The 14,584-nt window shown below is 38.2% G+C and overlaps 2 protein-coding genes across 2 annotated transcripts; both read right to left on the bottom strand.

Moving 5' to 3' along the window:
- Positions 1-1,276: 1,276 nt before the first annotated feature.
- faslg (Fas ligand (TNF superfamily, member 6)) lies at positions 1,277-3,190 on the bottom strand. Its single transcript, XM_006790119.3, has 4 exons — positions 2,820-3,190; positions 2,220-2,265; positions 2,071-2,133; positions 1,277-1,988 (listed from the first exon to the last, which is right to left on the bottom strand). Exons 1-4 carry the CDS (start codon positions 3,114-3,116, stop codon positions 1,570-1,572), a joined length of 825 nt encoding a protein of 274 aa, XP_006790182.1. The 5' UTR covers positions 3,117-3,190; the 3' UTR covers positions 1,277-1,569.
- A 1,807-nt stretch (positions 3,191-4,997) lies between these two features.
- si:dkey-86e18.1 (uncharacterized) lies at positions 4,998-8,872 on the bottom strand. Its single transcript, XM_006790120.2, has 5 exons — positions 8,737-8,872; positions 7,697-7,737; positions 7,529-7,603; positions 7,261-7,450; positions 4,998-5,535 (listed from the first exon to the last, which is right to left on the bottom strand). Exons 1-5 carry the CDS (start codon positions 8,801-8,803, stop codon positions 5,048-5,050), a joined length of 861 nt encoding a protein of 286 aa, XP_006790183.2. The 5' UTR covers positions 8,804-8,872; the 3' UTR covers positions 4,998-5,047.
- Positions 8,873-14,584: the final 5,712 nt, after the last annotated feature.

Below are 14,584 nucleotides of genomic sequence, written 5' to 3' on the forward strand. Positions count from 1 at the left end.
ATCTAATCTAGTTGTCAGACGTATAAGGTTCTGATTAAGTCTTACCGAGGAACTCATTTTTATGTGTGTTTTTGTTTGGCAACTTTTTATGCAAAGTTACAAAAGCTTAAACGTAAGGATTTCAGTTGCAAGGCCATCACAGTGAAATGTGTGTACAATAAAGATTGTGCAGTAATGCAATCATTTGGATTTGTTTTATAAAGTGCAGCAATTATATTCCTGTCTTCAGAGGTTTAGAGGGCTTTGGAGGCAAAAGCGAGACTTAGTATAGAGTATTGCTTTCAACAGCTGATTATAAACAGTGAATATTGGAACAAGATGAAACCACAAGCCTAGACCAAGGCTTCACCAGACGGATTTATACCGATGAGTAAAACGCGGAACAAACTTCACAGCAGTGGTTTGAATAACGCTTTCTAGATAACTCTGTACAGCTGCATCTGGAGGTGAGGCCTCAGCAAAGTAGAACAGACGTGGTTCACTAAATGACGCTGAATTTGTTTAGCACAGCAAAAGAAACACAATTAAATGCACTTTACTTGCTCAACTGTAGACTTCCTTTAAGGACTGCACAGTGCATGAAAAATATCTAGTCTTTCACATAAATCAGGATGCACGCATGCACGACCCTCGTGATAGTCTCACAGGAAGGAAACACGTCAACACTGTTTCAGTTTTGTCCCTTCATTTGTGCCCAAGCTGCATTTTCTCACATCTACTAACATGTGTGTTTGTGGTGTACAGAAAAAGAACAGAGCAATGAGGGTGTTAAACTGAAGAAAAAAAAAAGTTGCAAAAATGCAAGTACAGATGCAGCGTGGTCTCTAAATCATCTATGAAACGATTAGCAGGAAAAGTAGCTTTTAATGACTGGCTGGTTTTCAGGCTCCTTTTCAGATTTAACTGAAAGCTTTAAAGAAAATCTCCTGAAGTGTTAAACTGATGCTGAATCTGAGTGGAACATATGGAAATGAGGGTCATTATCAGCAGTAAATTCAGGTTGGTGTCTTCATGTGAATACTTTCCAGTGGTCATACTCAAAACTCATGTAGGTGTTCCTCATAAGACAGACTACTCACACACCAGATGTCAAATGGAAATACTTTATTTATTAACAAATCTGTTTGCTCTTTCATCTCCTAATGAAAGAAAATAGGAGTATATACTTTATCTGTATATACTTTTAAACTTAAGTATAACAACATTAGTTGTATAGACAAATATTTAGATCAAAACCAAAATAAATACTTAGAAAATGCTGAAATTAAATCAGCACTTTAGTGTCAAGTGACTCCCCCATTATCAACAAAACACACAATACTTCTTTCTGCACGTGGTTCATTTAATGTCACTGCCTTTTTTAAGGTGCCATTCACGAGAATGTGCACTATTTCCCTGTTTTTACCTTCAAAGATCATATTGTGCAGTGCAGTTATTGTGTATGATAGAAATAACATTCGATATATCAGTCAAGTAAAGTAATGAGTAAGTTTCACTTCTGCTTGAGATGTTTACATTCAGTTGTGTACAATTTCAATATAGGACACAATGCCCAACACCCCAGATTCTTTAGATTTTGTATAGACCAAAGAAGTTGCCATAATGCGAGTGACTAAGATATTTTGGGTGGGATACATTCACATAAACTCTGTCATATTTTTCCAAGAGCTGGACCGAGCCGAGGTAACTCTCTTTGGTCCACGAGTACCTCGTCTGCTGAGGGCAGAAACCCCCCCTGTGGGCTGTCATCAAAGTCAGAGGAACGGTATGTATTGCTCTCCTCACAAACACAGTGTGATCAAATGCGGACGTAGGTGAGCATTGCATAAAGATCAACTCAACCCGTGAGTAAATGTGGTAGATTCCGGTCTCATTGACCTGCAGAGCACCATCTGCAGTGAGATAAGCCACTGCTCCGGAGATGAATGCCCGACTCGTCCTTGAATCCCATCTTAAAGTCTTAGGGTGTTCCTTATTCTCAATTCGCCCTGCCAAATGAAAGATCTGATGTTAACAAATGTACAGTTTGTAACAATCAAAGAGCATGGCTTAAATTTAAAAAAGACATACCTATCACATGTGCTGCAGATCTTTTGCTTTTGTCCTGACCATTAAGGCCAGATTCATCAAGACCTGAAACAACACACAGATTAGAGTCACATCATCTTTTCTTATCCTTTAATGGGAAAAAAAAAAGCTGTGTGATGAGAGAGACCTACCGATTTGCTTCTGGGGTACACTAAACTCAGCCGCAGGTTGGTTCACCTTCAGTAAAACAAAAGTGACATAGAAGTCTCAATACCACATCATAGACGCTGTGTCTCAGTGCTTATTTCTAAAACTCGCAGAGAGAGGATATCCTGTCTCACTGGACTGGTGACCACAGATGGAACAATGAAGCCCTTGGTAAGCCTTCTAAATGTCAAGGCACAGCTAAAGAATAACACATCTGTAAACAGTGCCAAACCGAGTAGTTAATTAATTAGTAAACTTTGCTGGTCTGCTAAACTTTCCAACTACTCTTCCATTCTCCCACCTTACACCTACCCATCACTCCCCCTCTATACATGGGTGACAGTAGTCACCTTTTTCACTTTTGGTGCATGTCACCAATTAACACATCTGAAAAACCAAAACCGAACATAAAGGAATGTTACTAAAATTATGTCTTTGCAAATGTTACTTACTCCCCTGCTTTGTTAAGAGTCATCACATCATTACTGTATCTCTTTCTTGATTGCACTAATCATTAGCTTATTAACTCACTGTAAGATCGTTGGATTTGTTCATTCTTATGAATTTTCCATGTTAGTCCTTACCTCTCCATCACTGTTCCTCAGTTGGTCCTCTATCCTGGAAATCTTAAAGGCTTCAAATCCCAGGGCTGCAAACACGAGCAGAAACAGAAAGAGCACGACCAATGCCAGCCCGGGGCTGATTCCCATGCAGCCCTTACTCTTCCCACGGCTCTTCATTCTCTCCTGGGCAGGCGGGAAGGACCAGCAGGGTATAAGACTTGGAGGCTGAGCAGAATCCTGCTGTCTTCCTCCTCCTCCATCCACAAGAAACATTTGTGGAAATGGATAGTTCTGCTCAAAGTTCACGGTGCAGGCCATACCACTGATCTGTGGTGTGTGACAGATATGTGCATCTATGTCCTCTGCAAAAAGGAGGTGTGTGCTTCTGTCTGAGCACCTCTGACTTAAAAGAAACTTAAGCTGTCAAGGCATTCACCACCTACAACCCTCCCACGCATTGAATAGAGCATGTCATTTTACATTAAAAAATTTAACCACTGCTTATTTCCTCTGGGTTGTTTTGTTGTTTTGAGTTTGTTTGTTTTTTTCAAAATTTTGCCATGTAACTTATTATTTAAATGTTATCAAATAATTTGGTTTTTCTATGCTTCATAGGTCAACTATATGAGTGTACTGTGCAACTAAGTTTGAGAAGAAAGGAAGTTAGAGGTTTCAATTGACCCTCACCTCACTAACCACCTTACAAGTCACTTGAGACGTGAAACTTTTTCACAAATTCCACAAAAGGAAAGATTGAGCAACTACAATCACCTGCACTGGATGTTAGAAAAGTGTAAAAAGTCTAGCTGCCCAGTTGACATAGTTCTGAGCTTCTTTACTGGCCTTTCTGGTTTGACAAACTGAAACTTTAAATTTGAAGCAGAGAGAGATGTCGCACAAATCTGAATCGTTTTAGAGAATAAACACGTCATTATCAAATGGTATTTTTCCTTTGATTTAGTCTTAATGAGACACAGTCTGTTAGTAAACAGTGATACAGCAGTTTCAATAGCACACAGAGTATTCTTGGTGGGATGATTGTGCTGCCACATAAAAGAACACACATCTCTGCACTGGCTTTCCTGCCGTCTGCTTGTGAAGACTTGACAGCAACGATACTTCAGAGGTGAGACTCAACCCCAACCAATACCTCAGAGATGGGCTTCCAGGAAAGCTGAACACACACTGCTGCTCAGTACATTGTTAATAGCGTTGTGGTCTTACTGACATTTTGGGTTGGTTTGCTAGGATATGGAGCAAATGCGCCTGCCATCTCATAGTTGTGGGTGCAGCAGTTTCCATTATCTATTATCTTTCAATCACAAAATTCTGCTTACAAGCACAAGTAACCCCTATTAGTGGGCTTTTGGGACAAAAAAAAAAAAAAGTGTCTTTCGAGTTTCGACCTTGCAGCTGAGAGAGCTGCAAGGCATTTAGAACTCCATCGAAGCAAACGATTTACATCAGCTGTGAATTTAACTAATAACGTCCATTGTCTAGATTCTGTAGTCTTTATCTTTTTTTGGTATTGGTATATTTTAATCAGTTCGGTGCAAGCCCTCAGTCCTGTCCACAACTGTTTAATTTTTCCAAGTTCATGCAGAGACAGTGGGAACTCCACCATAAAGTGTGCAATAGGTTCGAAGTAAAATGGCAACTACGTCACACTTAACCATAAATTGCACAGACTGCATTTAGTCTACAATCTGTTTCCCAGAAGTGTCATGCTGAAAGCGGTCCTCGCAGCAACAGTAGCAACAGCTTTAGCAGCAAAGAATGGGTTAGGTGGGAGGGTGGGGTTTTGGGGTCTAACCAGGCCGTCTACGCGGCTGCTCCAGTTAATATAACCTGAAAGAGAAGACTAAAATGAATCACTGAAACAGCAAATGACTCTATCAATTAGTTGGTTTCTCACACATTCTTCTTCTGTTGCATAATGGAAGTTGATGCGGTCAGGATGACTGACTTTGCACAGAAGTGCCTGAAAATGACAATGAACTTCTCTACCTGAAATCAACGACATTACTCATCCTCTTTGGAAACATGCAATTTCCTTACACGGCAGGTTTTGTAACTTTGTCCTAAAATACTTCATAGTTTTCATAAATGAAGCTATTGTTATGACATTATATGACAACAGACATTTATATGCTAATATAAACTTTGGATGGATGTGCTGAATGAACACAAGAGATGAAAGAGTTTTCAATAAACCATTGTATTATAAAATATGTGATATAAAAAACAAGTTATGTGTCAGAGTCATCATCAGAAGAAGAATAACAGTCCAGTCCCAAGACATGACCAGTCCTTTCCTCCATTGTCTCAATGTTGGATGACTTCCCAGGTATCCTCCCTGCTGCTCCACAGTTTGAGTTATTCTCCTGGAAGGCAGCTTTCTGCCCAACAGTCTCTGATACCCCGTCTTTGCTTTTCTCTGAATACATTTGTCTTGATAGGGAATTATTAAGATTTGGCAAGCCACACTGCAGGATCCTGGCAAGACTCTGCGTTTGAGAGGAACTAGGCTGAACTGGTGTTCCTCTGAATGAAGCAGCAGCCACTGCCAGCCGAGTTTGATCAAAAGAAAGCGGCTGGTCCTGAACTGCGCAGATGGCCTTTGAGGTTTCAGAGACCAGCTTAGTGGGTGCAAAACATCCTGTCATTCTGCTAATAAAGCCACTTTCATTTTGCTGACTGGCATCGTTTTGTGAGTCACAGGTCCGAGGGTTTTTAACTGTAAATAAAAGTGAACACACGTGAGATATATGTATGACCGTTACCACTGTCTTAAAGCAACAACAAAACACACAATGTTAATTTAACAGGATAACAATTTGTGTTAAAATGATTATGTTTCTTTTTTTTTTTTTTTTTTTTTTTTATGAGGCAGCACGGTGGCTAGCACTGTTGCTGCACAGCAAGAAGGTCCTGAGTTCAATTCCACCATCAGGCCGGGGTCTTTCTGTGTGGAGTTTGCATGTTCTCCCCGAGTTTGCGTGGGTTCCCTCCGGGTACTCCGGCTTCCTCCCACCGTCCAAAGACATGCAGCTTGTGGGGATAGGTTAATTGGATAATCCAAATTGCCACTAGGTGTGAATGTGTGAGTGAATGTGAGTGCGAATGGTTGTCTGTCCCTGTGTGTTGGCCCTGCGACAGACTGGCGACCTGTCCAGGGTGTACCCCACCTCTCGCCCTATGACAGCTGGGATAGGCTCCAGCGCCCCCCGCGACCCTGAAAAGGATAAGCGGAAGCGAATGGATGGATGATTATGTTTCTCTTAAAGCTGAGAAGAGTACAGAATCATCTAGACCTGACCTTCCCAAAGTGTGGGGAGCGCGGGATGAAAAGGGGGGGAAAAAAACAAAACGCTTCGACACTGCTAGCACGGGCGCCTACAGAAACGCAAAGCAGGAGATGAAGCATCGCTGAATATGTTTCCAAACCAACTTCATTCTAAGCCAAAGACTAGAAAATATGGTGAAGCATATCTTCCCTTTGGCTTCACCTGCACAAGTGCCGAGGTAGGTCTCCCCTGCAGAATTGGTTTTCCCTTCGTCGGGAGCAGCGCTGGGCTGTTTAAATCACGGACAAACAGTATCCCACATTCGTGATTTTTAGTTCACAAACACTTCTTGTAATGACTAACTACTCTTGACATTTTGGAGATGCTAGCTCTTTATACAGTAAAGTTACAGCGGGATACAAATAACATCAGGCTGATCCTGCCACGATTTGTTCCCTTGGTTCAAATCACGGACAAACAGTATCCCACAGCTGTTTATGTTTTCAAACCTATTTTGCACAGAGAGACATTTTTTGAAAAATGTATTGATAGCAATGTTGAATATTATTACACAGGAAAAAAAAACAACTACACGTAAAATAATCACATCATGACGCCTCTGCCTTTGTAAATGGAGGGACAACTGCGTGTGTACGTAAGCGTGTAAAACCTGAGGATAGTCAGATTAACAGTATTTTGTCTCTGCCATTCTGAAATTCATCTCATGTAAACAATAACGTGGCGCACAGCGTGACGTGAAAAAAGGCACACATCTTTGACGTTGCATGATGAACTCTGTATTCCTCGTCCACGTGTAAACGCAAAAAAGGAGTTTTAAAAAAATCTCAGTTTTCGGTGATTGGAAACGCCGTTTACGTGTGGACGAAACAGCTGCATTTTCAAAAATACCCAACACCATGAAACCTGACCAAGAGGTTTCATGGTCATTTACAAATATTTTATTCAGTATGAACTAAAAGTAGCAAAGTTGTTACTTAGGAGTCACTTAAGCTTTAGCTTCACTTTTCAGACTTGGAAATTATGTATATGGTTTATCTTATTTCCACATTACACATTCAGACTGTATTTTTTTGTGACATTCTAAGATGAAATATTCTCATAAGTCAAAAAGAAAAACTATTAGTTTCACTCTAAGCAGAAGATTAACTACTTACAAATCCCTGGAGAATCTTGCATATCTGCTCTTCGTTTGCAATAAGCTCGAGGAGTCCATGGCTTGTGTTTACACGATGGATCAAGAACTCGTAGTTTGGCAATGAAGCGTTTGTACTCTTTCTCTAAGGCCTCAATGTGGAGCTGGAACTCTCCTATCTTCCTCTCCGGGTAATGAGAAAGTTGTGATTGCTGGAAAAACAACAAGAACTCGGTAAAGTATAAATACTAATAAAATAAACCCAATCTTGCTTTGTTACAAACACTCACCTGTAGATAATACCCAATTTCATTCTTGATGCTGGGGATCCACTTTTTCACAGCAGCAGCTGAATTAAGAGTAGACTGTGAAAGGAAATGGCTTGATGAAATTAGCCAGTTAAGTGAATTATGTGACAATTTCATGACTTTTGTGTGTTTTGTTTGCTTCTTCATTACCAGCTTTGGTCGACGCTCATGAATATCTCTGAGGCGTCCCTCTGTAAAGGAAAAGAAACCAGTGTAGCCAAAGTCCATCTAGAACATAAGTGAGCCCCCCAACGAGGTGCAATACCATCTTAGATAAAGTGCACAAAGCGCCAGTGAATATCTTCATCAAAACATGGTCAAAGGTCACAAGGAAGATATTACTAATAACAGATAAATTAACTAACGAACAACAAAAATCCTGCTAAATATTCAGTTCAGTAGCAGTTACTTGCCTTGAGATTCTTAGCATAATGTTGCCTCTTATTAATTATTTTGTTTTCCTGCAGAATAGCCCGCAGGCCATATTTTATGTGTCTGTAATCTAGAAACATGTCTAACCACTCAGCCATCTTGGTCGACCTAAAGACAGTTATTTGGGCAGTTATTCTGAAGCCTTATGAAAATGACCTTAAATTTCATTAGCCATCTGGGCATGAAATATTTATTTACAGAATCACTTGATGAAAATGCTTCTAGTATCATCCACCTAACTTTATAGATAGATATAGATAAAAGTTACTCCCCTCTTGTTTTATATCTGGGGAAGTTTCTGATTAAGAAGTACTTACTTGTCCCTACTGGGAAATTATCCACAATCACCTTAAAGCTTTTATGTAACAGTCGTCTTACTCTTCTTTTTACACATAACAACAGGTGAAAATGCAAACTTATATTTTAGTTGCTTTTGTCTCTGGTTAGCATCCCAGGGTTTCAGAAGGGATCGCTTATGGTCGGATATGCGTTTTCACGTGGGCTAAAGCCTGTGTAGTAAACCAAGTGAATATATGAGAATGAGAGACAGTGGACAAATAATGCTATGCAGTCCAGCAAAACTCCTATTTTTTGAGCTTTGGTGAGCGTGTAAACTACGAGATTTCAATGTATGTTTTTAATTGGACTAGCAGCTGAGGGTTAGCACTAGTGTCGTTAACAGGCAGAGCTAGCTGCCCCCAAAGCGGCTTGTTTTTATCAACTGAATGCATATCGCACTAAACTTATTACCCGCTTACCCTCTCTCTCTTTCTGGAGCCACAGTCTGTTCAGTCTGCCCTGCTGTTTTTCCTCATTTCTCGCCATTTCCACTTCGTCCACAAAAACCGTTGCGAATAAGGAAAAACAACATCACGTGACACACAACAGCGCTCACGTGATCTCAACCAACATAACGCGAGAGCAGCAGTTAAAATCACAAAATACATGCAATCCCTCGTAAAACCAAACCCAAAATGTTTGTCTTGTGGTTCGTTGGTAAGCGAACGAAATGAAATGTGATATATGGGTTAAAGCGTGCAAACCAAGTGCATTTCTTTTTATTTTTATTTTTATTATTATATTATTATTATTATTTTAAATATTATTATTATTATATTTTTTAATGTATTACCTGCAAATGAGCAGGAAATCAGAATATTCAAGAAGAATCTGTGTAGAAAGTAGTGTAGATAACAATCGCCCCTGTTACAGATTTATTACATGCAAAGTTGTTAGACATAATTAGATATATTTTGTGTTGGATAATTATTAAAAAACAGACATTACTTAAAAATATCTAATAATACTTAAGTAGCTTAAAAACGTTCGGGTGATTTAAAATATACTTAAGCTACTTAAATGTAGAATTGCACTTTTCATAATCACAGACGTTATACATATTCTTAAATGGAAATTATTCATTCATATATGTGCATATCAATTTAATGCAGCCGCTGATTAGTTTACTTACTCATATACTGATGAGTAAATGTATCTATAACAATTAAATTGAAATATCTGCAACAAAATGTAAACAATCATTTATACTGTTTATTTTATTTCAAGCAACTAAGACGTTCAAATAAATTATATGGAGCAGAAAGAACAAAATTTTCATCCAAAACATAGAACAGGAAAAGTAACAAAAAGCCCCTTTAAAAAAAGACAGTAGCGCAACATTGAAATACTAATATAAATTACACTAAACCTGTACTTTAGTAAGGTATTTGAGTAAATGTACATTAAGTTACATTCCTAATCGCTGTCATTGATATCCAGTGACGTTTACCACTGTAAGATTAACAGCACTGTAGTCCAGCCTAGTCAAGCACAACAACTACTGGCAATATTTGTGTAACAAAATACATCCTCAAACATATTCTTTAAATTTGTTATTTACATATTTCTTCACAAGCCTTGAGATAATAACAGTCTAGCCTATGGGTGTGCAATCTGCTCCATATATGGTGGCCTCCATAATGTTTAGGATAAAGTCACATTTCTATAGTTTTGCCTCTGAAGTGCAGATTTTCAAATGTAATTCAAGGGTTTTCACAAAAATTTAGCATGAACCAGAGTTACAGCCATTTTTATAAACAGTCCCCCATTTTCAGAGGCTCAAAATGAATAGGAAAATTGACTGACCAAGAGGTTTCATGGTCAAGTGAAACCTGTTTCACTGTTATTTCTTGACAAACAAAGCAGACATACATCTCAGCAACACCAAAAGGCCAGAAAGATCACAGAAAACAGAGAAGTGAATAATTTGGTATTATAAATTATTTCCATAGTTAAGAATAACAGCTTCACAATATCTAACCATGTCCAGAACTGTCAAGAGACATAAACCATGAAAGGAAATACTGAGAGTGCAAACCATTGATTACACTCAGGAACATAAAGGTCACATTTGAGTTTTCCAAAAAACATCTGTTTAAAAAAATTCTTTGGAAAGTTGAAACCAAGTTGAACTTGTGCCAGAATGGGAGACAAATATGCTCATGAACCAAATTGCATTATCTTTCAAACATTGTGGACTTCAAGTAGTCATTGACTTTTTTTTTATCCGAGTATTAAAAAGAGTCTATAGTTTTTACATTTATTTTAGTTTGTCCTATTAATTTTGAGCCTCTATAAATGGGGCACTGTGTATAAAAATGGCTGTAAATCTTAAATGGTTCATACAAAAAAATTTAACACCTCGAATTAAAGTTGAACATCTGCACTTGAAACAAATATTGATTGTTTGATTTGATTTTAATTTGATTTAAAAGTTGTATCCAAACATTATGGATGACACTCATTTGGGAGTTTTTTGGAACCTACATTGACTGAAAAATGGCCGTATGTGGCCACTGAATCTATAGTTGAATTATAAATTTGTTTAAAAAAGGAGCCGTATCCGACTGTAAATGACCACGGCAGACTCAGTGACTTTATAAAGCTTTTCAACATATTTTATTTACAATTTCCTCACAGTTGCTGTACACACAGTTAGCCGCCGCTCTCCTGCTGCCAGCCACACAACTCCACAACAACGACATAGGACCCCGTTCAGTCTTTTAACCCGGCGAGGCGTGATTGCGGATGCCATTGCAGGTGCGTTCACCTACCCTGTAGCGACACCGCCGACCACCACCCGCCACACCGACACTTTCATCACCCAGCCGGGGTGAAGAAATATAGAAATAAAAAGCAGAATCTGTGAATTCCTTCAGTGAATCAGAGTATAGAACTAGTCCAGGCAGTAAAAATGCATTTAAGCTTTTACATTTCCTAAACTAAGAATATACCCACTTGATGAGACCTGATATTACCTAAACTTTAGGAAAATTTAGTCTAGTTCTTTGAGGACAGAGCAGTTGACCTCTATCTAATTTGCATTAATCTATATTTTGTGTTAGTAAACTTGTAAAACAGGAGCGATGTCATTTATTTTTACCCAGTGTAGCAGATGGTGTGAGGGATGGCTGAGCAGTGGAAGCACAGATGAAAGGGCCTAAAGATAAAAGGCCAAAACTAAATACAGCAACTAGGAAAATCGTTCAGGCCCAGTTTATTTTGATGACTACTAATGACGCTCAAGAGGAGTTGAAGTTCTTGTCTAAATAGTCCAGGAAGGACTCCTCCTATTCCTTGAGACCAAGTAACCATAAAGTAAAGTCCTGTGCATAAGTCTTGAGTCACATCTCTCTCTCTCTCTCTCTCTCTCCCTCCCTCTCTCTCTCTCTCTCTCTCTTTTTTTTTTTATTAAAAAAAATTGTTTCCAATGATTCCGTTTTTCTTGTAAATTTTTCAAGTGCTCTTTTTATGGCTACTTTCCCCTCATTTTTGGCCCATTTTCAGATGATTTTTTTGTGTTTTTTTGGAACCACTTTACATTGACCTTTAGGTCATTCATCATGAACAATGCACATAACTCAAGGGATGAACCAGTGTTGTGTCTACACATAATAGAAAACCTAGTAAAGAATCAATTTTCAATTGTATGGTTTGCCACTCTTTTTTTTCTTTTTAGCAATCAGTTTCTATATGGAATTATTGTTGATCTTCAGATCAATCTTTTGACCTTGAAGGAGAGGTCAAAGGTTAAATGGAACACAAGCTTTTACATTTTATGTTGTACTTTCTATATGTTAATGTTGTGATGTGAGAGTGGCTATAAAACTGACATTTTCTGAATTTCTGAAAAAATCTCTAAAGAGCATAGTAATTTAATTGTGTTTTATTTTTGGACACATTTTCAGTGAATTATTTTAGTTCACTAGTTCCAGGAGGTCAAAGTTCAGATTTGTGATGTCATCAGTAAGTGCAAGAAGGAAAAAAGTAAACAGCGGAACGTGAGAGCATGGGTTGCTGATGATATGCTATGCTGCCTGTAAACTCCAAACCTGAACTGAGGAAAATAAAGTTGCCAAAAGGAGAACGGAGCCACGTCTGTCTGAGGGTGCAACATTAACAATACGCATCACACTTGTGAATGTGAGAACTGAGAAACTTCACAGACATCTTGTGACTTAAAAGGCTTTTTGTAAAATTTCAATCAACAAATCATTAAGTTGACCTTGCAGACTCCGGTGGATGTAAGCCAAGTTTTAATGGATTGCTAACACAACCCCACTATAAACACCCAAAAAGTTTAATCACGGTTCACTCAAATCCATCTTGTTTATAGATGGAATGATAACACGCATTTGTGCTCACATGCCTGCAAGCATACGAGCACATATGCATGCAATAAACGCTATCAAAAACATAACCACTCAGCAGAGATAAAAATCCAGCAAAGATCTGACATGAGACCCGAGAGCTGCATCTGGCTGTTTCATAGGGTAAAACATAACTATACAGCAGTGGAAAAAAACTGCATCTGGCACTTCAGCTGAACCATCTACACTTTGCCAAGCCTAATCAGACCTCATCATGGAGTGGAAGTGCAGCTGTCAAAAAACATTCTTGAAGAAGAGAAACAGGGACAAAAGCTCGAGGTGTGCAAAATTAAACACAGAATGGGCTAAAAATCACTGGCAAGAAATACTGTCAAATTGAACCCTATTACTTAACACCAAATAATACAATACATTTTTATGATGAATATTTTAGCACTGTCCCACGATATTTTTGACCCTTGATGGAAAAAAGTACATTTTACACACTTTAACAGTTGTTAGTGCGAAGATTCGTTGACATTTCTTATTCATATAACAGCGTTGGAAAAGTAACAGTTAGCCTGATGAGAAGGAAGTGCACATTTTTCCTGTTGTCATTAAACCTCAAAAAAAAAAATCCCACCATAGTGCTAATAGGTCTTCAGGGGTTTTGCTGCCAGGACCACAATCACACAGGAAGAACTAAATGACAGTAAATGCAGATAATAATCACCGCTGCACAATCATCTACAACATTTTGCAGCTATACCAAGCTTTTGTAAAGCATTTAAATGCATCAAAATCTGTGTGAGTAAAAGGTAATCTAGTGTGTGAAATTCTGTTCTTAGAATTTTCAGGTATTTGTATTTTACTCAGCATTGTATTTTCATAGTTTTTATTTTCTCAGAACTTTTCCCCCCAGTTTTCACACAAATTTCTTCTCCTACCATTTGCAAAATAGACTCATTGCTTTAGGTTAAAGACATTTAAGGGGAAGTTTATATTTATCATCACTGCAGGCCTTCAAACATCAAAGTGATCTGAGCGTAAATCTTACACGTGCATTCTCCATCACTGGAGCTTATCAGACAGAAAGAGATAAAATCATATATATCATATATATCATATATATATAGTTTATGCATCATTTATAGCAGTTTTAGAAGTGGAGCGAGTGTAAGAAGTAATGTTTTTTAAGTGGCAGGTAATTTTAAAATGCAAAGTTTCTAAAAGTTCAACAAAAATCAGCAAAATACAGAAAGTAACTCTATTACAGATCTTTTTGGGTTTGTGCCAAGAATTCAAATTTGAATTTGTCAAATCAAATATACGAGCTATCTGTTGTTGTGATCCCTTAAGGGGGAGCAGCTAAAAGAATCTAAGGAAGCACAAAGTAGAGTAACAACAAACACTTAAGTAAATTAAAACTTTACTTCAGTAAGATACTCAAGTACATGTACTAAGTTAAATTCCTACTGGTCCTCACCATTCCATCCAATGATGTTTGCCAAGATTAACAAGTCAAATGTGTTGGATGAGTTGCTTAACCTAGTCCAACACAATAACAGCAACTGGCAATACAAGTGCCAGGAACCAAGCAATAGGACAAGGACAAAGGTATAAAAAGTACTTTTTGTAACTTTAATTAAATGAATAATTATTAACTGTATCACTAAAATCCAAATCTGTATAGAGAAAGTAGATAAAAGTAAATGCTAAATAGGGCAAAACTCAAAATGAGGTCAACTAAATGAAAACCCTACCGTACCAAGGTTAATATAACATAGCTGATCTGCTTACCAGTTAGCGCACAAGGCAACATTGGCTAGCCTACCAGACACAAAAAGGGGGCTGATGGTTACACAAATACCACATAAATCTAGAAACTCTATAACATACGGTAATTCCATCCTAACCCTAACCCTGCCTTAACCTCCTAGGACCTGGCGTCCATATA

This window comes from Neolamprologus brichardi, chromosome 23 (genome assembly GCF_056152115.1).
Source record: "Neolamprologus brichardi isolate AB-2024 chromosome 23, ASM5615211v1, whole genome shotgun sequence".
NCBI classification, from domain to species: domain Eukaryota; kingdom Metazoa; phylum Chordata; class Actinopteri; order Cichliformes; family Cichlidae; genus Neolamprologus; species Neolamprologus brichardi.

What these genes read in the sequence shown, in the direction of transcription:
- si:dkey-86e18.1 (XM_006790120.2), bottom strand. Translation starts at nt 8,803, where the DNA reads ATGGCGAGAAATGAGGAAAAACAGCAGGGCAGACTGAACAGACTGTGG. An exon ending in AAATTGGGTATTATCTACAG is followed by an intron (nt 7,451 to 7,528) that starts GTGAGTGTTTGT and finishes TTGTTTTTCCAG; the next exon opens with CAATCACAACTTTCTCATTA. An exon ending in GCAAGATTCTCCAGGGATTT is followed by an intron (nt 5,536 to 7,260) that starts GTAAGTAGTTAA and finishes TTTTATTTACAG; the next exon opens with TTAAAAACCCTCGGACCTGT.
- faslg (XM_006790119.3), bottom strand. Translation starts at nt 3,116, where the DNA reads ATGGCCTGCACCGTGAACTTTGAGCAGAACTATCCATTTCCACAAATG. An exon ending in TGAGGAACAGTGATGGAGAG is followed by an intron (nt 2,266 to 2,819) that starts GTAAGGACTAAC and finishes GTTTTACTGAAG; the next exon opens with GTGAACCAACCTGCGGCTGA. An exon ending in TGTACCCCAGAAGCAAATCG is followed by an intron (nt 2,134 to 2,219) that starts GTAGGTCTCTCT and finishes GTGTTGTTTCAG; the next exon opens with GTCTTGATGAATCTGGCCTT.